A 25,144-nucleotide genomic window follows, 5' to 3' on the forward strand; every position below is an offset into this window, starting at 1 on the left:
AGGTTAGCCAGCTCATCTCTGCACCCATGCTTGCTCTGTCCCCGGGGTCTCCACCCTCACACACAAACTCAAGCTCACCTCGGATCCCCCTGGGTCCCTATGGTGTCCTCTGCCTGGTGCTTCACAGACAGTAGGTCCCAGGTCACTGATGCCCTCACATCACTGAAGAAATAGGTCAAAGGGGAAAAAACTCTGCAACAGTTGAGCATGCAGTGAAAATGAAAGATCTTGCATGAAGGCATCAAACAGTTGCCCACACAAGAAAGACAGTTTTAATAATACAAAACAATAACTGATTTAAAATTTGCAATTTTGCAAGGTTTTTTTACAACTGACAGTATGTATTTGAATGCTATGTATAAAGTTTCAACCGTAAATACTGAAAGGCCCAACAAAGAGGGAGGACCGCACTGACCAGCATCCACTGGTGACGTCCCGTGGAAAGTCAGCTTCCCAACGATGCTGACTCCAGAGCACCTGGTTCTCTCCAGCCACAGAGAAAAAAAAATAACAAACCTCTGGATCTGCCAGGTGGCTTCATTGGTTGGAGCATCGTCCTGTACACCAGAAGATTTTGGGTTTGGTTCCCAGTGGGCACACAGGGGAGGCAACAGATAGATGCTTTCTCTCTCTCTCTCTCTCTCCCCCATAACCTCCACTCTCTCTAAAATCAATAAACACATCATCAGGTAAGGAATTTTTTAAAAAATGTTCTGAATCCTACGTCACAGAGAGGTAATGGCTGAAACATGCATATAGATTTCCCCTCCCTGCTGAGAACCCAACATTGCTGCCTTGGGTCAGGGGGGGAAAAAAACCCAGAAGGAAGAAGTAAACAATGTCCCTTCATTGACTGAAATGAAGGACACAGACAAAGCAAATAACAGCACTGAGGAAATTACATTTTTCATCTCAGTGCTCTAAGGAGCCCCAGTGCCCCAGGAGGCATCTGGACAGGGTGAGCGTCCTGGGGACCCTATGGGGGTCGCATCTCGATTGACCTTCTTCTCGTCCTTTCCACTCCCCAAACAATTACACCAGGGGTTTGTTCCATTGCAGATTCCTCTTCTCCCATTGTTTACTTTTTCCACTTCCTTCCTCTGATGCTGTCCCCTCCAGACCCCCACTAGCAGTGACGCCTCTCCTGGGGAGGACTTGGGGTGGATCTGGTGGTCCAGCCCTGCTTGCACGAGTCTCCATCACATTCCTCCTCTTCCTCCTCTTTCCTCAGAGCAACCATCTCCCTCCACTCCCCACCACCTGCCACATTTCCAAGTGCTTTTATTTACAGCTGTGGGGGAAGTGAGATATAAGACATCTGCCCAAATAATATTGTATGCCCTAAAGAATTCCCAAAATCTACGAAGAATGTTGTAAACTCAGGGAGGAAAATTCAATGGGGGGCATAGGTTTGTTCAACTATTTTGAACCTGTCAGATGAGAAGTTGAATCGCCCTTTGGCACCAGTCCCTCATGGTGGGAGCATCTGCTTCAGACTGCAGGGGCAGACCCTGACGGGGACCGATCACCAATGGGCCAATGAAGAACATTCCCTGGCCCCTTCCCTGTGATGCAGAGAACACAGCAGGACCACCTGTGCTGCCACGTGTAGGACAGAGGAGTCAGCACAGCTGGATAGTCCACGTGAGAATTCACTTTCTAGCTGACCTTCCTATGGAAACGTCTCCATCTCATCCAAGACACCCATAGCACTCGCCTGTCAGATGCTGGTGTGCTTGGAACAAAGTGTTCATTTTCTTTCCTCCCCACTTTGTACCAAGTCCCTGGTGTCCACCAGACCCTCACAAAATATTTCTCCCCTCACCGTTTGGAGAGTTGGTGAACCAATTTGGCTCGTGGAATACTTCCCCAGCACCAAGTCCTTGCTGCTCTTAGAAGAACTTTCTGAGCTCCTCCCCGCTGGTTCTTCCCTCAGGGATCTCAGTCATGTGCCACTGTCCTCTGTCCGTCATGTCCAGGTCACCCAGAACTGCAATTCAGCTCTGTCTCTGGCCCCACAGGAGCAGCACGTATGGAACTTTCTATAGCCTTTAGCTTCATCACTGAGATTTTGGAAGTCACAGGCAGGGGTCCCCCAGGCAGCACCAGGCATTGCTGTACCGAGCTGATGGCTTTCCATCTGGAAGCAGGAAGGGCTTATCCTGCAACCCAAGAGGAAGAGACACTTCATAAATTATCCTCCTCTGCCAAAGCCAAAGCAGTCAGTGTCTTTCAGGATATGAAATCATTTCTTAATATTATGTTTACTCTTCAAAAAAAGGAATGAGACCATCCTCTCTCCATTTTGGCCAGTGGTGACTGGACCTGACCTGCACTGTGGTCCCTGGGTTCATTCTCTGGGCAGACCACCGAAGTTTCATTTGGGTGTGTGACCACCAGGACGTGCAGGTTGAACATGGAAATGTGCTTTGAGAAATCCTAGAAATTACTTGGGTAGGAGTCCACAGGAGAGAAGGGATAGATTTGTACTACTGTTATCCATATGTTGACGGGATCTTATTTGTAACCAGGAAATCTGTAAAGGTCTCAGAAATCTTGGTTACATGTAATTTCTATAGGCAGCTAATGAAGCAATCTGAGAAGAATGTGGTTGTTGATGGGCAGAGGGGTTAAAAACAGGGAGAGGCCTCTTAGAGGGTTGACAGGTCAAGCTCCAGAGTCATCTTGAACTTTTATCAAAAAGTGAAATTCATCCCTGTGCTCTTTGAAGTAGTAGTGACCTCTTCTAAGGTAACAGATTTCCAGTTTTGCACACATATGAGAGAAGAAGGAAGTTTTATTATAGTAACAGTAAGCAAACAATTCAGGGGGTGGGGCAGCAGTGTAAGGACCACCCTCCCAGGAGGGAATCATCACAGTGAAGGGAGATGGAGGTGCAGTGGCTACAGTTGACTTCCCAAGAAAAGGAGAGGACTAGTCATTCAGCACATGCTCGAGTTGAGACTGGTCACAGAGTTTCTACAGAAACATCTGAATACTCCAAATGATGCTCTCTTGCCTGTTGAATCTGTGTCTTTTACCTTTTCTGCCATTTTACTTCACTGAGTTCTGAGATCTGTTTTTCAGACCAGTCTTTGTACTTCAGGGGCCAATGATAGGGAACAATTTTAGTCCTTTCATAAAAATGTAATTCAACAAGTTCATGTTCATCAGAAAGAATTCTATAGGCATCTCTACTTATAGATTACTTCATACAAAGAATTGATTTCACTAACCACATGGGTGAAATAATCCTTGAGGCTGTAGAGGCAAAAAGGAGTAGAAGCACAGACAGAGATTATCTGCCAATCTACAAAGAATCTGGAGGAGAAAGGGCTACTGGGGATAAACAGAGCAAGCTGGGGGTCACCGACTTTGGCCTCCTCCATTCCTCTGTGTGTCTGAGAAAGAGTTCAGGTCACAGGGGGCATCCGTACATTCTGCTGTGGAGTTTGACAGAGTGGGCACGTGTCCCTCCCCTGTGAAGTCAATCAAGCACCCACCAATGGCCAACAGGGAACTTTCCCGCCCTCCCTCGTCCTGAGAGCCTGAGGGGCAGAAACAGGGATCTCTGACTTTGGGGAATGAGTTCTGTGGGGAAGGGACCCCTGAAATGTGCAGGAAATAGAGACAGATTTTCATTTTTTATTCGGAAAATCTGAACAGCCTTGTAAAATGCAGCCTAGCATTTTTCAAAGCTCCCATGATGATGTCGAGTATCATATTCTGACGCTCCACTTCACCCCTGGCATTTCGTCGCCTGGAAACATACTGCTTTTCCCTTTCTGCCACCTCCCTCTCCATTTCTGCCTTTCTCTTTTCCCGCTCCAGGCTATCTGCCAGGTTTCTGATTTTCTCCTCATACTCCTCTATTATCTGCTTCTTCTCCCTCTCCAGCTCAGCTCTGCACTGCTCTTCTATCACTCGGATCTGCTTCTGAATCTCCTGCTCGGCCCTTTGGTACATCTCGTTAGTGTAGAATCCCCCCTCATTCTCCATCACCATGCGCTGGACCAGGTCCAGCAGCTGTGCCCTCTGGGCCTCCTGCTCAGCCCCTGTTGCCTTATTGTTGAACAAACAGTGGCGATCCCTGAACTCCTTCATCAGCTCCCGAATGAATTCTGGGGCTTCCTTTATGTAATCACAGAACTCCACGCCGTCCAAGTCATCCTTTCGGGTGAATAAGAGAATCATGAATCTCCTAGCTGTGGCACCAAACATCGTCAGCACCTTCTGTGTGGCCTCTTGCTGTTCCTTTGTGTACCGGCCCAGTGGGACCACCAGGAGCAGCGCATGAGGCCCTGGGGATGTCAGGAGGATGCAACGAGCAATCTCCTTTTGTGTGTCAGCATCCGGCACCTCGGTGTCAAAAAGGCCAGGTGTGTCCACAACCACAATTTCTCTCCCAGTCCAGGTGTTACTCCCTTTCTCACAGACCTTGGTGATGGATTTTGCTGCGATGGTGGAATGAAACGCTTTCTTCCCAAGGATGCTGTTCCCTGTGGCACTTTTTCCGGCTCCGGTCTTACCCACTAAGACTAGTCTCAGTTGTGACTCTCTGGGGTCTTGGTTTCCAAGCCCTGGGACATCAGGAAACAAAAGCCACAGTGTGAGGATTGACCTCCAGCATTTCCCCTGCAGGACCCACTCCCACCTGTGCCCATCTCTGTTGCCTGCTCATGTCCTGTTCCATGAGCGACCCCTCCATTCACAGGAGCTCTGAGGAAGCCCTGGGCTGCATGTTGCTGCTGCAGGACTTGGGAAACCCCGGGGACGTCTCCAGAGTCCCTTGGGTTGCTCACTCTGACCTTTGGCTGCTTAGGGCCTATGGAGGAGGGCACCCAAGGGTGTAAGTGAGAGCTCTGAGCCACTGTAGGTGCTGTCCCTCCTAAGCCAAGGCAGCAAGTGACACAAAAGCTGACTGTGGGACATCACAGCAGAAGATACCCTCACCCCCACATCATATTCAAGAGGAAACTTTTCTTCTACCTATAAAGAAGCCAGGGAGGGGGGCAATTCAGGCCCTCCCTCCTTGCACAGGCAAGCAGGGCACCTGGGCAGAAAGAAGGAGTGTCCCCTTATATGTCACATATGCAGCCCTCCCGTCAGGGACTGTGACCCACAGAAACACAAAACACCTTCCTTAAAATTACAACTTGTGTAGAAATCCAATGACGTTTTCCTATATTAAATTAACATGTTCAAGACTTACAACTAGAAAGTATTGACAAGTCCCTGGAGTTGCTATAAATAAAATCCCTTGATACCTTAATGATAATAATAATAACTACCCATACAGATTAGCATCAGTAAAATTACACTTTCTTAGTCTCACTTGGTTAGGTGCACCTACCTCCTAGGAAACTTGGAGGTTAATAACAGAACAGTATAGCCTACCAACTGAACAATGTTTTCAAAATAACTCCAAAACCACTGACAACCACACCTGAGGGCCTGTTTTCCTGAGAAAGAACACCCTCCATGGCAGCCCTTGTGTGAGGCCTGTGGAGGGACCCTGTACCACAACCACTGTCTTTGCTCCATGCCAGTCACACCGATGACATTAGAGACAGGAGTAATGACTGAATTTCCCTTTCACAGAAATCATCACTGTCACCCAGACCCTCAGACCAAAAGCCTAGAAATCTCCCTTGATTCCTCTCTTCCCTTTGCTTTCCAGATCCAACCCACCAGCACGTTCTCTTGCCTCCATCCACAATCTGACTGCCTCTCTCCAGGTAGAAACCATCATACCAGCCCAACCTACATCACCATCCATACCTCAGCTGTCCCCCGAGTGGCCTCTTTATTTCCAGTAGGCCCCTTTCTGTCTATTTTGAGTAGGAATGATATTTTAAAATATCCATCAAACAGAGGAGAGATTTGGCAGAAACCCCATCTCTGGCTTCCACAAGATCAGTAATAATTCCCCATCTTCCACACACTCTGTGGGGAAGCCGTAGCTCATCCAGGGAGTAGCCAAACCACCCCTGGGGGCGAGTTTCCCACATTTGATAACCAGCATCCTGGGATGAGAGGGTAAGTTTCCAGAAGCTGAGAACACAGGACACAGGATGGCTACCAACAAGGGGAATGTGGGTGGGAGTTCGGATCACTGTGCCGTTAGCATCAGAGTGGAAGGCACCACCTAGGGACACCCTAAGGGCATCAGCTGTCACCACACAGGGAGTGGAAAAATCCTGGGAGGTGAGACAAAAGGCTACCACAGGCCAGCTCCACCCTGGAGCAGTTTGCCAATGCTGAGGGCACGTGGTGATCTATGTGACAGAGTGCTGCTGTGGCCACGGACTGTTCCCATCTGGGACATGTGCCTCTTCGGGATGTGGATATGTAGCTCCATCCAGGAATGCTGACTCCATTTCCCACCCCTTGAATCTGAGTGTTTGAGTGACTTGTTCTGGACAAGAGGGCAGTAGGAGCATGAATCCAGAGTGGGTCCTAAAAGTGTGGATGCGCAGGGCTGGCTGTCTCCTTCTGCCCCACAGAGCCCTGCAGCTGCCTTGGGAATGGGCTGGACTTGCCAGCTCAGTGATGAAGGATGCAGGACCACTTATCATCATCAGCCTGGCCTGCATGAGAGTGTGCTGACTACCAGACACATCTATGGGGCTACCCAATCCCAAATTATCCAGTTGCTGGATATTGAGACCATCATGCCAGATGAAATAAGTCACGTGAAGAAAGGAAAAGAGCCATATGAATCCACTCACATTGTGGGATATAAAATAGGAAGCCACAGGTGAAAAAAACAAAACAAACTCATGGACACAGACAGCAGTATGGTGGTGACCAGAAGGAAAGGGAGGTGGGGGTGGACAGGGTAAAGGGGGTCAAATGCGTGGTGATGGGAGAAGACAAGGCTTTGGGTGGTGAGCACATGATGCAGTACATGGATGATGGGCAATAAGATTGTACACCTGAACCTTATATAGTGCTAGTAACCAACGTTAGCCCATTACATTTAATTAAAAAAAAGATTATTCAATTCTGTACTGAACTACTAACTTACCACCGTGTACATGATCATGTCTGACCGAGATGATAGGAACCTATCATCTGAATCATAGGAACCTAAATAAAAACTCAATTACTCTCACGTTCTTTCTTCCCAACCCTCTCTGAGGCTGAAGAGAGGGACAGAGAAACACCCAGAGAGGCTACAGCTGGCCCTACTGGTTGTGTGCGCATGTTAGGGAATAAGAGACAAGAACCCTCATCAAGCCTGGATCACTCAGGACACTGTAACCTCTCTTCCTCTGACTGGTGATGCCACATCAGGAGGGGCCTGGGTGGAGGGTCCAGGAAAAAGAAAGAGCAGAGTCGATGGAGACAAAATGAGAAATGGGGTTGGGGGTATTTGGGTCTTGTTCAATTGGGGACTGGCAGAAAGGACAGGAGAGCCCCCGCCAGGTCCCCTCCTCAACCTGGCCTGGGGAGCCCGAGCCCCCTCTCACCATGGCTGGTCCCAGGCTCACTGATGCTGAAACTTGAGCTGTGCAATGGAGCTGCCATTTTCTTGTGAGTTCCTGTGGATAAGAAACACAACTCATTTCAAGAAAATGGAGAGTAGCAGCAAACCAAACCTCCTGCAGCCAGCAGCCCCTTCCTTCCCTAGACTGGCTACTTGACTTCTCCTCCTTCCCAGCACTTCTGCTCCACTCCCCTGGTCAGTCTCCTTTTTGCTTCCTGCTCTTCCTCTGCACAAACATACAGGCTTCAGGTGCCTCCTCAGCTCGGGTTCTGGGCACTGGACACCCTTCCCCTCTCCCCTCAGTAACTTGTTGCTCTACCGTCATTTGAACTTTGTCTGTAGCTTAGACCCTCCCCAAAGGTCTGAACTTTCATATCCCTCTCAGCCTCTCCACTGAGCAAGTTCATAGGCATCTCACACAGAACTGGCCCCAGGAAACCCTTGACCTCCCTGTTCTCCAGCAGGTCCTGCCTTAGGTCATGGGGATGATCCCATTCCCTTCCCCCTCCTTCAATGGATGGCCTTAGCCTTCAGCCCAGGGCTCCTGCAGAGTCATGGGATCATCTACAGCAAGTTTCTCCTTAGTTTTGCTCATCCATCCCACGGACTTGACCTCCAAAACATGTAGAATTGTCCCTGTTCCCACCACAGATGTAGTCAGGCCACTGGGACTGGTTTCCCAGTCACAGCCCCTAACCAATCATCTCATCCTCAGTCTCACTTCACCTCTACAATCAGACTATTTTTAAAACTACACCTTGATTCTTTTTCTCCAACACCTCTGCCCCCAACACCGTCACCACCCACAGGACAGCTACACTGAGGTCCCCTTGCCATTGGCTCTCCCAGTGCCCTCAGGGGCCCCCCTGGAGCACACATTTCATTCAGAAGTTCTGCATCTGCTCTCTCTACTCTGTCCTGGTCAGTTGTAAGCTTCGTGATGATGGACCCTCCAGGGGAGTGTCCAGTCTTGTATTCCCTTATGACTGGGACACATTACTGGACACAGAGTTCTTCACAACACATATTTGTTAAATAAATAAATTGATCAAAACTCCCTCTGCTTGTTGCTTCCTTGATGTGCAGCCTGTATCTGAGAAAAAGGTTACCCTTTCTTTATTCATCAATGCTTAGTGTCACAGGAGCATGGTATTTCATTGTAAATATTTTGTCTCCTTTCTGCCTACACACGTTTGGCAGAGGGGAGAGCCATTTCAAGAACTGGGAGTGGAGGAGACCTTGCCTGAGACAGGCTGAAAATTCGAATTCGGAAGGGCAGGCTCCTCTGATAGGAGCCATTGAATACACACTTGAAACACAGTTAGATAGACAGACGCTCCTTTGGAAAGAGGACTTCTGTCTTTATCCCTTAGAGTGCGGGAGGAGAAAACCCTTCTTGCAAACTGAGAAGAGAAACCCAGCACTTTGAGAAATCAGCTTTGGCCACAGAGTCACAGTTGGTCCTGGGTGTGGCAGCCCTGCTTCTGATGGCTCCCTGCGCCCCTCACCCACCAGCTGCCCTCAGAGCCCAATCTGCCCGCTCACCCAGCTCCACCCCGGAAAGCTTCAAGTTTATTTATAAATTCTGTAAGAGATCAAAGGAATCATTTATTCATACAAATATCCTCTAAGCAGCAAACCTATAAGAGTGGTCAATGTGCAGGGCTCAGCCTTTACAGCAGGTCACAGCCCAGAGTCAGTCAGCAGAGACAGGACACAGAAAGCAAGGAGAAATCTGCACTGAGAGCAAGTCTGATGGGAGGTTTAACTCGGATCCCGGGGGAGGGGACTTCGATGCTCCACATCCCACATTTCCCTGCCTCTCCCCCAAACATGCACAGGATCACCCACGTTCCTCTACCTGCAAAATCTGCGTCCTGCTCCGGTTTCTGACTTTGAGGGCTGAGCTGAGTGAGGACACTGAGGACCAGGAAGAGGAGAGAGGAAGTGAGGGGAGGAGCTGTCCACAGTGACTCATGCGAGAGGGCTCTGCACAGAAAGTAGGCTGTACAACTAGCGCTGTGCTGGAGACAAAGAAGGCTGTCCTGTTCTGTCAACAGGGTCAGCCCAGCAGGAGGCTTAAACTCCCATGTAAGCGTTTATGCAGTCAGTACAGGACCCCTGTGTGTGTGAAGCAAACAGGGGCCGACAGCAAGGGAAAGATGAACAGCACTGCAGTCATGGTGGGGTATTGCACCCCACTGGCATCAACGACGGGTCTTTCAGACAGAAATTCCGCAGGGAAATAGCGGCCTTCCACGATACACTGGACCCCATGAATGTAATGAATGTGTCCAGAGCACCTCACCCAAGAGCAACAGAACACACAGTTTTTTCCAAAGCACATGGAACATTTTCTTGGATAGTGCACATTTTGGAACTCAAAGCAAGTCTTAATAAATTTAAGATAATTGCAATCATAACAAAAATCTTCTCTGACCTCCATAGTTTGAAACTAGAAATCAAGAACAAAAAAAACCCACCAGAAAAGCACACAAATACACAGAGACTGAATAACAGGCTACTAAAGAATAAATGGGTTAATGATGAGATTAAGGAAGAAATCAAACAATACCCCGAGACAAATGCAAGTGAAGACACAAAAACCCAAAATTTATGGGACACAGCAAGAGCAGTTCTAACACGAAAGTTCACAGTGTTACAGGCCCACCCCCAGAAGCAAGAAAAATCTCGGTGCCCTCTGGAGAGCCCGCCTGAGCCCCCCTTTCAGCCTGGAGCCCCTCAGAGGTCCTCCGGGGCAACGTCAGCCCACCATTGCCTCGCTCCGATGTTTACCACTCGGAGGAACCTGGTCCCACACTGTCCACTCTCTTGGATGTGCAGGCCCCTCTCAAATGTCCAAATAAACTGCAGGGACTCTTCTTGAAAACTGCAGAGGAAAAGTCAGCCACTGATCCAGAGTGAGACAGCATCAACACCCGAACAAATTACTTAAGAAGTGCTTTTCTTATGATAATGCACATATGTGACTTGGAGTGTGCAAAAAAGATATGTGAACAATGGCCATATTTCATACCTTTTTAAAAATGTAAAATGTGCCCTGACTAGTGTGGCTCAGTGGATTGAGCACCAGCCTGCAACCAAAAAGTCACCAGTTCCACTCCCAGTCAGGGCACATCCCTGGGTTGCCAGCCAGGTCCTCCGTTGGGGGAGATCAGGAGGCACCTACACACTGGTGTTTCTCTCCCTCTCTCCCTCCCTTCCCTTCTCTCTAAAAGTAAATAAATAAAATCTTTTTGGGGGGAGAAAAGGACAGAAAAATGTACTTGAACAATGATTAAAATAAAATTTTTAAAAAAAAGAATATATATGCATCCCTATGTTCACTGCAACTTTATTCATGGTAGCCAAGACATGGAAACAATCTAAGTGCCATCTGATGTCTGACTGGACCAGGACGATGTGGCCCATGTACTCAACAGAACACACTCAGCCACGGGAAGGATGGAATACTGCCATTTGCAACAACATGCATGGATCTTGAGAGAATCGTGCCAAGCAAAATGAGTCAGAGGCAAAAGGATGAAAAGCTTATAATTTCACTCAAAGGTGGGATATCAAACAGTGAGCAACAAGAGAACAAACAAGAAAAACAGACAAAGAAATCCTCACAGATACGACAATTTGGTGGTTACCAGAGGGGATGTGGGGAGGGGGAGGAGAGAAGAGGAGAAAGGGCTCAAACACACGATGATGGAAGAGAACTTGACTTCGGGTGGTGAGCATACAATTGAATATGCAGAACACATGAGGGGCTGAGACGCTGACTCAGAGCTGAGGCCTCAGATCCGGAGCAGGAGATGCTGGCAATTTTGTGCAACATGACCACTTGTTGAGCCCTTTGTTGACTCCAAATCCCAGTTTAGGAAGAATCTTAGAAAATCAACATGCTTTTTAGGAGGAAGAACTTGAGCACTGTTGGTGTAGGCACTCTGTTTTTCACATTTATTTATAAACGTAGATGAGGCTGCTCTTATTCTTTTCTTTTTTTTAAGATTAATTTATTTGTTTATTTTTAGACAGGGGAGAAGGGAGGGAGAAAGAGAGGAAGAGAAACATGAACATGTACTTGCCTGTCACACACCCCTACTAGGGACCTGGCCCACAACCCAGTCATGTGTCCTAACTGGGAATCAAACCAGTGACCTGCTGGTTCACGCAGGTCGGTGTAAGATCCACCAAGCCACACCAGACAGGGCAAGACTGCTCTTTTAAAAACACATGTTGGTTTGAAACCTCCCAGGAGTAATCTGAAGGCAGGCTTCCCATGGTGTGGGGAGAGACCCTGGATAGCAGCAGACCACTGCAGATGGGAGGTGGCTGATTAATGAGCCAGGGAACTTACAGGGCTTGTCGTAGGTGGTCCCCAAGACAAATATTTTGTGCACCTGCCACATCTGAAAAGTGTATATAGATCCCTTGGCTGGGCTTAGTCACCTGCACCATCCAGATGGTCTCAAAAACATGTCACTCTCTCAAGGCTGTGTCCCTGGTGCAGCTCTTGGGAAGCTGCCACACATTCTGAGGATGTGTTGAAGGGGCAGGGATCTGGGGTCTACCTTTCAGGTCAACTGGAGGTCACATTCTTCCCATGACCATCCTAGTATAACAGACACAGTGGATTCACCACTCCACACCCGGAGCCAAAGGGACACCAGCCTTGATGGAAGAAACATGCCAAGTGTTACTTGTCACTTTCACAAGTGACAAGTGAAGGACACAGAGGAATGATTTCCAAAGCTCAGCCTCTCCCAGGGGAGGCTCCGCCTTCATTCACACCCACTGTCCTGGCAGTTCCACGCTGAGCCCCTCTTTGCAGCGGCTCACCTATCAGTCACGTCCCAGGTCAAGCTCTTCCCGTTTCAGCTCCTCTGCTCAACACAGTGCGACAATTTAGCGTCTAGGAGGAAGTGCCCAAGCTGAGACCCTTGTCCCACCTGTCACTGGCACCCCACCCTGCTGACCACCCTTACAATTACACATACCCCTGTTCTTCTGCAGTGGGCACTGAGAGGGCAGAAGGAGCTTCACGAGCTCGAAGGTGGCCTGTTTGGTGGCTGCTCTCGCAGATGCCACAGCACCACTGCAGTCCCACGTGAAAGAAAACACAGGTAAGACAGCAATTCCCAAAATCAGGAACAAACTTCTACACCCAGAACCCCAGGACCCAAACCACTGACCCCCTGGGCTGGGGGTCAGATCCCTTAGGGCACTGACTTGTATCCTCATGTGATTTAGTAAATGTGATAAATTAGCGTACTCATCAGGTATGAACACAAACTATTCTGCTTAGATTATGACAGAGAGTTCAGCTCTTGGGAGGAATGTTTCTGGTGTCAGAAAGCACTGGAGGGGATGTTTTACAAATACAACAATAAAGATCAGGGTGTGTCTGAAAGAGAAGCGACCATGGGCATTGCTCAGATGGATCAATCCCTCTAATGATGTACTTGGGGGAGAGTCAAATGCGGGGGTTTCCTATAGGCAGTGACACAGGGTATGCAAGTGACAAGGGACAATGCTGGTAGCAGTGAGGAAATGACACCCTAACCCTGAGGGGGTAAAGGAGAGCTGGAATCCAGAAGTGGGGATGGGTAGAGGAGCTATAACCATGGCTTCGTGTTGCAACAGGTCAGAGATGACCTTGCAGGGAGGGAGGCAGGAGAGCAAATACCCTGACCTCACTTTCCTACCCTGAGAGGTCTCCTGCTCGACTTCCTACTGGCAGGAGCCCAGCAAGACTCAGAGACCCAGGGAGCCCACTGACGTGGACAGACAGGACAGGGGCCTCAGGTCGGGGCCCCTCTCACTCAGCGCTGTTCTCGCCACATGTTCACAGCAGCGCAGTGTCTGCAGACCACCTGTAAGCAGGACACGCTTGGCAGGAGCCCCCCAGGTAAGTGCAGCCAACTGCAAAGAGGAAGCCGATGTGGCACTAACCAGTGAGCACACATAAGCACTGGCTCCGCCTCCCTTCTGTGAGACAGAATTTTGGTTTGGGTTTTTTTTAAAGATTTTATTTATTTATTTTAAGAGAGGGGAAGGGAGGGGGAAGGGAGGGAGAAAGAGAGGGAGAGAAACATCAATGTGTGGTTGCCTCTCACTCACTCCCCACCAGGGACCTGGCCTGCAACCCAGGCATGTGTCCTGACTGGGAATCGAAGTGGCGACCCTTTGGTTCACCCACTGACACTCAGTCCACTGAGCCATACCAGCCAGGGCTGAGAGAGAGAATTTTGGAATGTATATCCCCCATCTCCTTCACTTGCTACACGTAAATAAGACCACGTTGTGACAACCATTTCTCGTCATTGAAAGGAACTCGCCAAGTGGAGAACCCTCTGAATTCAGTAACAACGTGGCCCATGTAGGTCAGCCTCCTGGGGCACAGAGCTATGGTGAAGGGGGGAAAAGTGTGGATCTACAGAGGCAAAGGAAAAATATTTGGCACAGAATGTATTTTTAAGTTAGTCAGGGACATTTTACGTTAGAATGGTAAATTAATAAGAAAAGAGAGAAAAGCAACAAGAGGGTTTAGCACCTTCCAGTCCGCCAAGGACCACAGGACCGTCTTGCTGGAGAGGCCTGCTGCTTCACTGACCACCGGGTCGTAGACGTGGATGGAGAAAACGAGCACCACCAGAGGAGCTGACACGTGGCACACACAGGCTTTTCATTTGATTTCCCTAAATTCAGTTTTTGAACTCTGCACAGTGTATTCTGGCCTGACTGTGCCCATTCAGTCACTCCTTACCTGCGTTGGCACTCTGGGGGTGGGGGAACGAGCTGGGAGGATGCTCTGGGGAGCTGTCGCTGCACAACAGACCAGCCCGAAGCTTAGTGGTTTGAAACAGCATCATTTATTTTTCTCATGAATCTACAAACTGGGCGGGATGGGGTGGGGATGGCCCAGCTTTGCTGTCTGCAGCTTCCCCTGAGGCGGCTCTGCTGGTAGCTGGAGAGCCCACCGCCCTGTGCCCACACCTGCACGGCTGGCAGGTGGTCTCACTGGCAGATGGAAGAGCAGGCAGGGGACGGGGCCAGGATTCCAGTCCTCTTCCTGGGGCCTCTCCATGGGCAACATGGGCTTCCTCACAGCACGGGGGCCACGTTCTGAGGGCAGGTACCCCAGAGAGCAAGGCAACACTGTCCCCGTCTAACTTCAGAAGTCAGACCAGCCACTACTCATCAAAGCAGTCACAGAGTCCATGGAATTTGAAGGAGGGGACACAGTCCCCATCACCCAACAGAAGGAGCAACAGCGCAGAGTACAAGAAGCAGAGCTGGGGTAGTGGATATCATTATAGCCATCTTTGGAAAATACAATCTACCACATTGACAAATCACAGTAATTAAGAAGAAAAAATAAAATTTGCATCAGTTACAGAACCTATGCCATATATTTGAAAGCATACCAAAAATCCGTTTGAAAATACTTTTAAATATATTTGCTTCACCTTCTTCCCTTACAATTTTCATTTTGTGTTCATATTCCTCCTTTATGGATGCCATTTGTTTCTCCATTTCTTGCTTTGATATCTCTCCTCGATCATATTTCTCTTTTACCTTTTCTTCCTTATGTGCTCGTTCAGCAGCAATTTTGTTCAGTGACTCTTCCACACGTTTCCATGTTTTCTCTGTGTCCTTGTAGATGGGATCCGAAAAGTGAGCCCCTCCGTTCTCCTGCACCATTGCCTCGATCAGCCCCACCAGCTCCTGCACTTGAGCTTCCTTCTCAGCCTCGTCTGCATTTCTGTTGTTGAAGGCACAGCGGCGATTCCCACTCTCCCTCATAATGGTTTTTAGGCGTTCATCTGCATTTTCTAAAAAGCTACTGAGCTCCTAACCTTCCAATTCTTCTTTCCGAGTGAACAAGACGATCATGTGCTTCATGGCTGACTTCCCAAAGATGACCTTGATCAATTCTACTGTTCTTTGCTCCTCCTGCGTGAAGCGGCCCAGAGGTACAACCAGGATGATGGCGTGAGGCCCAGGGCTGGAGAAGAGGACACACTGGCTGACTTCCCTACAGGTGGTCGATAGCGCCTTCTCAGTGTCAAAGAGCCCGGGGGTGTCCACAACAAGAAGCTTCCTCCCCTTCCAGGCCCTCTCTTCTTTCTGACATTTCTCGGTAACAGACCCGGGAGCAATTCTAGAATCAAATGTTCTTTTCCCAAGAATGGTGTTTCCTGTTGCACTTTTCCCACATCCAGTTTTTCCCACCAGAACAATCCTCAGAGTGTTGTCCTGAAGGCCGGCCATGCTGGTTCAAGAGAATCTGGGTGCAGCTTCCTGCAAGACACTGAGGAGGGGAAAGAGATGAGGAGGGGTCAGCTTAGGCAAGTGGAGACCATTCCAACTCTCTGCCTTTCATTGAAAATTTGTACTACTCTATTATACATATTGATCCCAGGGACAACAGAGAGATGGCAGGGGTCAATTGCTACAGAGGAAATAAGAGTTTCCCCACAAAGGAGTGCCAGATCCGGGGCCAGGTCTCTCCCAGAGGAGCACACCTACTCCTTAACAGCTCTGCTCTCTCAGTGCTCCCTGAGCTGTCCCTGATCACACACAAACGAAGGAAAAGTTTCAGGCCTTTCTGAGAATCAAGTATAATATTGATCCCAAAGGCTAACCAAGATTTCGCCAATAAATAAAGCTACAGATGTCTCTCATTTGGAAATAGTAATACAAAGTCTTAGATATATTATTACATACTTTAAAAAGTACACACCATAGTTAAGAGGGATTTACTTCAGGAATACTAGGATGGTTCAACATGATAAAATTCTTACAACACATCCCATTATTAGATGAAGAAGAAAACTACCCGGATGCTGAAAAGACATTTGACCGGATTCAACTCTGACTCATGGTTAAAACATTTCATAAAAATGCAATTAATAAATATTTCTTTATAGTTAAAACAATGGATTATAAAGGTGATTTGAACAAAGAAAAAAGAAACTTCTTCAGTGCTGCCAAGAAAAGGAATAAGGAGGGAGGACCAGCTGTACCAGGAGTCAAACACGAAGTTTCTGTAATTACAGCCGAACGGGGCTGGTGCACGAACAGAGAGAACAGGGAAACACAAACAGAAAATTCAGAAATAGGCCAAATTATTCATACTGTATCCATTTACATTCCATTTAATTACAATGCTACCATAGATTAAACGAGGCCGCATCTCACATCGACAGGGAGAGAGGTGGGCAATAGAGCAACTGTGGGCGCACGGTGACCACACAGGAGCCAGGGAACTGCCTCCACTGCCTCACGCCACTCAGGTTCAGTTACGTTCCAGGTTTACATGGAAAAGTGAACCCACAGCCATAACACAAACAACATGGATACATTCTTTGTATCCGAGGGGTATGAAAAATATTTCTAAGATCTGACACAGAGTAAGGAAAAGGACTAATAAGTTTGATAACAAAAAACTCACACACATAATGTGAGACAAGAAACACCAGAGACAAATTAAAGCAAAAATGTCAAACTAAGGAAAAAAAAGTTTCCAACTTACATCAAGGGGGTGAATTTCCCTGTTATACAAAGAATGTCGAAAAGCACGGGAACTAAAATTCAACACCTTGACAGAAAGTGGAGTAAGAGGTGGAAATAAACATTCAGAGGAAATTTAAATGTGCCTTGAATATATCCAAAGACAGTAGCATACACTCATAATAGAGAAAAATACATCAAAACCAAAAATAATATAACTAAATAAAATAATTTTAAATGATACCTCTATTTCCAAGGTGAGATGCTGTTTGTCCCCTCCAGGTCTGGCAGAACTGCAGACTGTGCTGAGAGTCAGCCGGAGGGGGCGGGGGCAGCAGGTCCTCCTCTGCACCGCTGGGGAGCAGGGAACCACAGTCCAACCCCTCAGAGCAGAAGCCACAATACCTTGTAGAGTCCACGGGCACCTTCCCTCCTGTTACCAATCCCCAGTTTCAGCTTATGTCCCTGAACTTTGCTGACAAAAATTACAGCAAAAGTCATACATAAGGCTCTTTTTTGCATCATTACTTTCAGCACCAAAAAACAAAATCCTATCAACTGGCCACCAGTAGACGACGGGCTGAATGAACTAAGGTGTGTCCACACCGGGAACACCTGGCCAGATGTGAAAAGGACAGAGAAGTGTCTCCCTGCACCAGAGCAGGGAGACCGCCAGGGTGTCTACCACCAGGGGAAGGAAATAATGTGGAGTTCACCTACCATCTCTCCGGTAAGGGGGATGTGAACATCATCTATAAACTATAACAGGCACATCATTCACATATATGAAAAGGCAACAGCAGGATAATCTGAAAACTAACCCGACACAGAAGTTTCCTGTGCGGGGATGGGAGAGACAGGGTGGGGGGGCAGGGACAGGGGCTCGAAGTCGGGTGTCCTGGGTGCATGTAGATTTCATAGGTTTGATCTTGAAACCAGGAAGGTAGTTTACATAATTACACACCAAAAATTATACTTTAAAATACTAATGTCAAAAGCAAATGAAACAAACAAATCTAATGGTATTTTGTGAGGTGGATGAACTGCGCCATAAGGAACTGGTCTGAGAAACTTGGAAATGCAGTCATTTCATTGTTCATCTCTAGTAAGTTCCATATACCAAAAAAAACAAACTTAAATCACCAAAAATGCAAAACCTGAAAAAAGATCTCCATTTGTTCTAAAAAATCCTCATCTTAGTTGCTTGTGTGTGTGTAGTGTGAAGCCCATTGGAAAGGCACACAGACACAAATAAGCCTGGTGACAGTGGGCCCCCTCAGAGCCCAGCTCACTTCCCACCAAAGGTCAGGGCTCGGAGGAGAAAGCACCAATTCCAGGGTGGGGCAGGACACATGTGCATGGGGCCCACATGCCCTTGTCCACCAGAGAGTCCAGGTGTGCTGACCACTCACTAGCATCTCATCACAGGGACTGAGGGCCACTGCAGCAGAATCCAACTGGACCTGTATGGGACAGTTTGAGCACCGATAATAATTCCAGTGAATGCAAAGGCATCAAACATGTTGAAATCCATGGGGTCATAGCAATGCCTTCTTCAAAGTGGCCCTTCTATCTCTGGGGCATCTGCTAGAAAGCATCCCCCTGCTCTGCACATGGACACACAAAGGGGAAGAGTCAGGCGTTCATCTGTGTCTCTCACACACCTGCTCCTCATGGAAATGAGAGAGAGCTTGAGGGGAGCCTTCTTTTCCCAGGATTATTCCACCCAACACAGGAGGAAGGGATGACAGCACTTGAGTGTCATCACTTGTGACCCTTAATGAGACTAAGGCAGCCATTAGTGTCAGTTAATGTCACAGACAGACTGACAACCAGATGTCATGGGCCTTCTGACGGGAGTTCACTGCTGCACCTGTGAAGTGTTCCCCCCAAAATCAGTCCACCTTGAACCTGACCAGGCCTCTCCTTAGACAGAAATTCACAAGGACGCTGTAACGGGAGGAGCAGGAGAGCTGACACCTTTGATGGAACTGACAGAACACACACCGCCCGACTCTACTGGACAAGACACCCCCCTTTCTTACCCAGAGAAATCTCCCAGAAAGCAACAGGGAAGCTGGAAACGGACATATTAAATTACATTTAAGAGATATGAAACAGTTGTCATTTATGGATCTTATTTGGATCCTACTTCAAACAACTTTTAAAATTATGAGAAAATCAGTAAAGTCTGAACACAGGTGGTAACAGTTTTTTAAAAACTCTAGTTGCTGCCCTGGCTGGTGTGGCTCAGTGGATTGAGCACCTGCCTGCGAACCAAAGGGCCGCTGGTTTGATTCCCAGTCAGGGCACATGCCTGGGTAGTAGGCCAGGTCCCCAGTAGGGCATGTGAAAGGCAACCACACATTGATGATTCTCTCCCTTTCTCTCCCTCCCTTCCCCTGTCTTTAAAAATAAATAAACTCTTTTTTAAAAATTCACTCTGTTTAAAAAAAATTGTAGTTGCTTTTTGAAGTCTGAGGATGGCAATATTTTTCAGTGGTTTCAAATATTCACTGGTAAACAGAAGCAACATCTGACGCCTGCTTCCAAACGCTGTGGGGCGGGGAGGGACTGGCGAGTCTACGGGTGAAACCAGACTGGCATCAGAGGGTGACTGTTGAAGCTTGGTTCAGGTCGAAGTTCCCTCTACTCTTCCCTTTATCAGGAAACAGTCAAAACTTCCACAACTAAAAATTTGGTCTGTGTGTAGGATCACCACTACTGAACACTCTGTAGCAAGCACCCAGATAAATATTTTTGCATTATCTCATTTACTCCCCAGAAAGAGTTGGCAAGGAAACTCATTTTATTATTCTGACTTTTTATCTTCACCCAAGAATATGGTCATTGATTTTAGAGAGAAAAGAGAGGAGAGAGAGAAATGTCCATGTGAGAGAGAAACATTGGTTGCACCCGGCCCGTGCCCCACTTGGGGACTGAATCCACAACCTATGTATATGCCCTGACGGAGATCGAACCCATAGCCTTCTGGAGTATAGGAAGACACTTCAAACAACTGGGCAACCTGGCTGGGGCTGTTATGCTCACTTTTAAAATAAGGACATGATGTGGCTCAAAAATGTTGAGACACTTGCTCAAGGTCACGGTGCTCACAGGCACTGGGCAGTGCACGGATTCCATTGAAAGTCCCCCTGACTCCCGCCTTTCCCCTGACCAGGGCCCACAGTGGGGAGTGAGCCCTGACTCCCTCTTGGCCCCAGCTCTAAAATCTCACCAGTCAAGCTGGACAGGGAGCGGGCAGGGACAGGCATCCCCTCTCTCCCAGAACCCAGAACTGAAGGAACACTAACCTGGGCAGGGGAAACTGGGGGTTCTCTGCACTGCTCCCACATGACAGCCCTCCTGCACTGCCCTGGGATCCTCCTCACCGCCCATGACACTCGTTGGGGCCCTGGCTTCTCCCTGCCGAGTGATGGACCCTGAGTCCTAGATTCCTCTGCCACCAGGGATGAGGGCCACCCCTGGAGGGCCACCACACGGCCTGGGATCTTGATCTTGGCAGTGGACAGAGGCACTTGGACGGCCTGGTCTCTACATGGCAGTCAGCCCTGATCACCTGCCCCGGGGACACTCAAGTTTCCCATCAAGGGGGGAGGAAAGCTCAGCAGCAGCACCAGGGTCCATCACACCAGCAAACGCATGAAGGCACCCCTGTCAACACACATGTGGTCTGTCCATATGACACTCAGGACATTATGCCAATAACACAGCCCCTTACTCTCCTCCCTGCCCCCCACCACTACCTTCTGACAGCACACTTGTCCCACTGTGCAGCTGGCACAGTGCCTGGTGCCTCCTCAGACCAGAACCACCCCCTGCACCTGCCCTGGCCCCACTGCCCTCCCAGCCCTATGGCTCAGTTGGGTCTCAGCCAGGCTCACCTTCCCTTCAACCCGCTGAGGAGTTCCCGGGTCTTCTCCAACGGAGCTCTTTCAGCTGCTGCTTGTGCTTTAACTGTGAGGAGAGAGTTCGCACCCTTGAAAGCGCTGAGCCAGGAAGCTGAGGTTGGGTGGGGCCAGCAGAGGACCTGTTTGCTTTTAAAGAGACAGAAAACAGTGTCCCGTAATTTGGTGGTGCTTCAGTTTTGCCAAATTCCAAGCTTGGGTTGATGTGCCCGCTCCCACACCAGAATTTCCAGAGCTATGTTCAGGATTTTGGATGATGGCGGTGGATCACAAACACCCTTATTAAATGACCCAAGTCTTGCCCAGAAAGCCCAGTCCAGCGTCTGGTCATCTTTGCTGTGCAGTGGGCAACAGCGGGGTGATTCTGAAAGGAGGAAGTCAGGCAGGTGACTTGGAGCTCCTCGGGAACTACTCCTAGTGATTGTCTGCTGTGGGCTTTGAGTCCAGTCTTTCAGGAGGGTCTCAGTTCCTCATTCAGAAATTACAGGACTCAGGTGCAGAGGTGAAGGGGTCTACACCACTAGGAGCCATGAGGAAGAGAAGAAGGGGGTTTGGGGAAAAGTCTCTGTGACCACACAGCCCCTCTGGTGTTTTCATGTGGCCCTTGCCAGCTGGAACGTGCCCCAGGGTCTGACAGGTACAGATGCTCCCAGGGAGCAGACCCAATTCCCCTCCCACCCTTTCTGTCTTCCCCCACCCCAGGCCCAGAAGGAGGCACCTGTGTGAGATTCAGCCAGCAGACAGATGCCACAGGCTCCAGGACTGCTATCCAGTGAGAGGTGGGCTGTCAAAGCTCTCATGGTGGACACGATGTTCCAGTTATCTGCTGCATCATCATTAAATATTAATTTTTATTATACATTTTGGTCCAACAGATAGAGAAATTTGATTGGTCAATTCTTAAGATTTCGGGTAGGTACTAAGAGGACCCAATGTGGCAGGACGTAGGGGACAATGGGGTGGCTGCCCATGGAGGGAAGCAGCAAGATTTGGAAATGAGGGTGTTCATGACTTGTCATTGGTCCAGAGCATTGGACCAATTATTGGTGCTAATGACTCGGTCACCGTGAAGGGCCAGGTAACAGTTTCCTGGTTCCAATAGTGCCACACAGCAGGACCAGCTTTGAAATTCACAGGGTCTGGCTCACACACAGCAAATGCCAAGCCCATTCTTTAAACATCAGAAGATTTCAGGATGCCATTGTTGACAGAGCCCTGACCCACGTGAGGGGCCCCTCTCAGCACAGGGCCCTGGGCAGCCCCACAGGTCACTCCCCAGGGGGCTGACCCTGACCCTGCTGCACGGGTGTGACTCAGCAGCACAGCCAGGACCTCATCTCCTGCTCAACCTGTCCCCCCATGGCCCAGTCTCAGGTCACTCTGCACAGTCCTTGAGTGAACCCTGTCCTGCCAGAAGCTGCCTTGCATGTTTTCCTGGTGAACTCCTTGCTCTGAGGGTATGACACTCAGGTTCACAGTTCAGTTCCCCAAAGGGAAGAGGGAAGAGGTTGAGAGAACCCACAGATGCTGCAGGGATGGGACACGGGTCTCAGATGGGAACAGCATTGACACCATTGGTCTCACAGGAGCTTCTGGAATATGGCAGCCCCACCCTGACACTGACACAGGGGGGTTCTCCTTCTAGGAGACTGTGACAGAAGGAGGGTCGTCTCACCTCCCTCCTGACTGTTCATGCAGCCAGGCTCTTCATCACGAGGAGCTCCTGTCCACTTCCAGCTCTGCTGTGAGCCACCTGTCCCCCTGCTGCTGGTCCCCACCTGCGACTCCTGAAGCTGCTCCTCACACTCCCCAGATGCTGCTCCTTCCACACCGTCAGAAGGAAGGACACAAATTTTGTAGAAAGCCACAGCTTCCTTTTCTACAGTTACCTTTATTCTTTTTCTGTTTATTCTTTACATCATATGCACACACAAGTGGAGGTATATGAAATTTTTCAAAGTTTGGGGTTATTAAGAACCATTTCTTCATGTTTTATCAGGGTTTGAGCTCCTTATGGAACTCAGGACATTTTCTGCTGCTGTGATCTCGATGAATTCAAAGCTCAAACCTACTACAGCATCACGGAAATAACAACAGGAGGTGAAAGGAATGGTCCCTCACGCTGTCCTGACTCCCCCATGAATGAACCATCAGCCTTGGTGTGTGGGTGCCCTGTTGCTGCATCACAAAGTACCGACAACCTAGGGGCCTAGGAGAACACAAATTTATTACAGCTCTGGAGGCCAGGAGCCTCAAATCAGTCTCACAGAGACAAAGTGAAGGTGTCATCGGGGCTGGTCTCTCTGGAGGCTCCAGGGGAGAATCCCTCTCACCTCTCCCCCTTCTAGAAGCTGCCAGAATTCCTTGACTTGTGACTGCACCACTCCAGTCTGGGCTGCCGTCACCACATGGCTTCTTCCTCCTTAGATCGTCCTGCCTCCTCCTCTCGGGGCCTTTGTGGTTCCGTGTGGGACCCACTCAGAGAGCCCAGGACAATCTCCCTGTCGCCCCACCATGAATGATCCTCATCTGCAAAGACTCTTTAGCAATAAGGTGACATTCACAGGCTCTGGGGATCGGACATGGCTTTCACAGGGGTGGGCAAGTGAACCTCTCTGCAGCTCACACTGCTGATGGGAAACTGAGGTACTTACTAGAGAGCACACTGACAGTGGTGGGAGGTCATGGGAGAGCTGGGTGGGGGTTTGGGTGGAGGGACTGAAGGAAAAAGAAAGGAAAAACTCATGAACAGACAACAGCGTGGTGATTGCCCAGGGGAGGTCGGGGGTGGTGGAGGAGAGCACAGGGCGCTAAATGGTGATGGGGAAACACCTCACGTGGGTGGTGACCACACAATACAGGGTGCAGATGGTGAGATGTGGGATTACACACCTGATACCTGCATTGTTGTGGTTCCCAAGGTCACCGCCAATAAACTCAATGAAGGGGGCAGGGATAAAAATAAAATAAATAAAATGGAGTATTTCCTTCATTGGGTTGGAGTCAGAACCAGGAAGTAAGCACTAGTGTAAAAACCATATTTGCCCTGTGACTGTGGCTGTGGGCTTGGGGATGGACAGGCTGGCAGGGGGAGGGGGGCGCGGAACTCAGAAGCACATGGGAGCAAAGGCAGAGGTGGCCTCGGAGGGACTGTGCTGGGCGCTGGAATGTTAAACACCAGATCTCAGATCAAGGTGAGGACCTTGTCGTTGGACCCCAGAGGACAGGGGGTGGTGTTCCAGAGTCAGGGAGAGTCAGGGAGTCCTGTCTGCTGCCAGAAGGAAGGAAGAGCTTGTAAGTGATGAACTGAAGTGTTGAGCTGAGGGGTGTCTGAGCTCGCTGTGTGGGGTGCAGGCTGGGTTCTCCTTGTCAAGTGTGAAGGCAAGACATACAATCGATGCAGCCTCCAGCCAAGGACTTCCCAGGACTGCCACCTGCCCCAAGAAGCTGGGCACCAACCAGGAGTGACCCTCCAAGGATCCTTCAGGGTGAGTGGGGCTCGGCTGATCTTTTCATGCAGGACTCCTAGGCCTGTGGGACCACAGATTTCTGCAGCTCACAGGGACACAGTGTGTGGGACAGTGTTTCACCCACCCTCAGGATCTCATAGGACACCCTCCTTTCCTCCCCGTCTCTCCTGCCTCCTCCTGTTCCATCCTCGGCACAACCAGGGACCCCCAATCTGTGTGAGTGTAGGGCGACTCAAGGTTGGCCCTCTCAGTGGCAACCCCACACCTGGTTCAGGAGTACCTGGGGGCCTGGGGACCAAGAACTGCTGACTTTCTCAGAAAGGTCTTGAACTCTGCCTGACCCTGTGCTCACTTCCCAAGCTTCTCCCACCACATCCTCTTTACTCTTTTACTTTCTCATCTCAGACCCCTTACAGAGGAAGGTCATGGTTGTCCTCAGTTTATACATCACGAACACAAAACCAAACTGTTTTGCCTTGAAAGACACAGAGGAAGTGAGTGGTTCTTGAACCCTTCACTGGACTTCAATGGACGGGCCACCAGCCAGGCTGCTGTGGGCTCAGCAGGTCCTGAGATAGCCCCTGCATGACAGCAGCTCCAGGCCCACTGGCTGGAAGGAGGAGTCAGACAAAATCCCAGACATAGACCACAGCGGGGTGCTCACCAGGGGACGCAGGGGAGTATAAAGGGTAAAGGGGGTCAAGTGTGTGGTGACAGGAGAGCTGACT

The 25,144-nt window shown here is 49.2% G+C and overlaps 2 protein-coding genes across 2 annotated transcripts; both read right to left on the reverse strand.

Moving 5' to 3' along the window:
* Positions 1-2,779: 2,779 nt before the first annotated feature.
* LOC123818005 (GTPase IMAP family member 4-like) lies at positions 2,780-9,421 on the reverse strand. The gene is made up of 3 exons (XM_045837860.1): positions 9,354-9,421; positions 7,476-7,547; positions 2,780-4,580 (listed from the first exon to the last, which is right to left on the reverse strand). Exons 2-3 carry the CDS (start codon positions 7,531-7,533, stop codon positions 3,646-3,648), a joined length of 993 nt encoding a protein of 330 aa, XP_045693816.1. The 5' UTR covers positions 7,534-7,547; positions 9,354-9,421; the 3' UTR covers positions 2,780-3,645.
* Positions 9,422-14,357: 4,936 nt separating this feature from the next.
* LOC123817934 (GTPase IMAP family member 7-like) lies at positions 14,358-21,285 on the reverse strand. The gene is given in 3 exon segments (XM_045837714.1): positions 14,358-15,815; positions 17,262-17,492; positions 20,923-21,285. A coding segment is annotated over 1 exon segment (885 nt). The 5' UTR covers positions 15,776-15,815; positions 17,262-17,492; positions 20,923-21,285; the 3' UTR covers positions 14,358-14,890.
* Between the last annotated feature and the right edge of the window lie 3,859 nt (positions 21,286-25,144).

The sequence above is a fragment of the Phyllostomus hastatus genome, unplaced genomic scaffold, assembly GCF_019186645.2.
Source record: "Phyllostomus hastatus isolate PE091 unplaced genomic scaffold, TTU_PhHast_1.1 phas_contig_244, whole genome shotgun sequence".
Taxonomy (NCBI): Eukaryota; Metazoa; Chordata; class Mammalia; order Chiroptera; family Phyllostomidae; genus Phyllostomus; species Phyllostomus hastatus.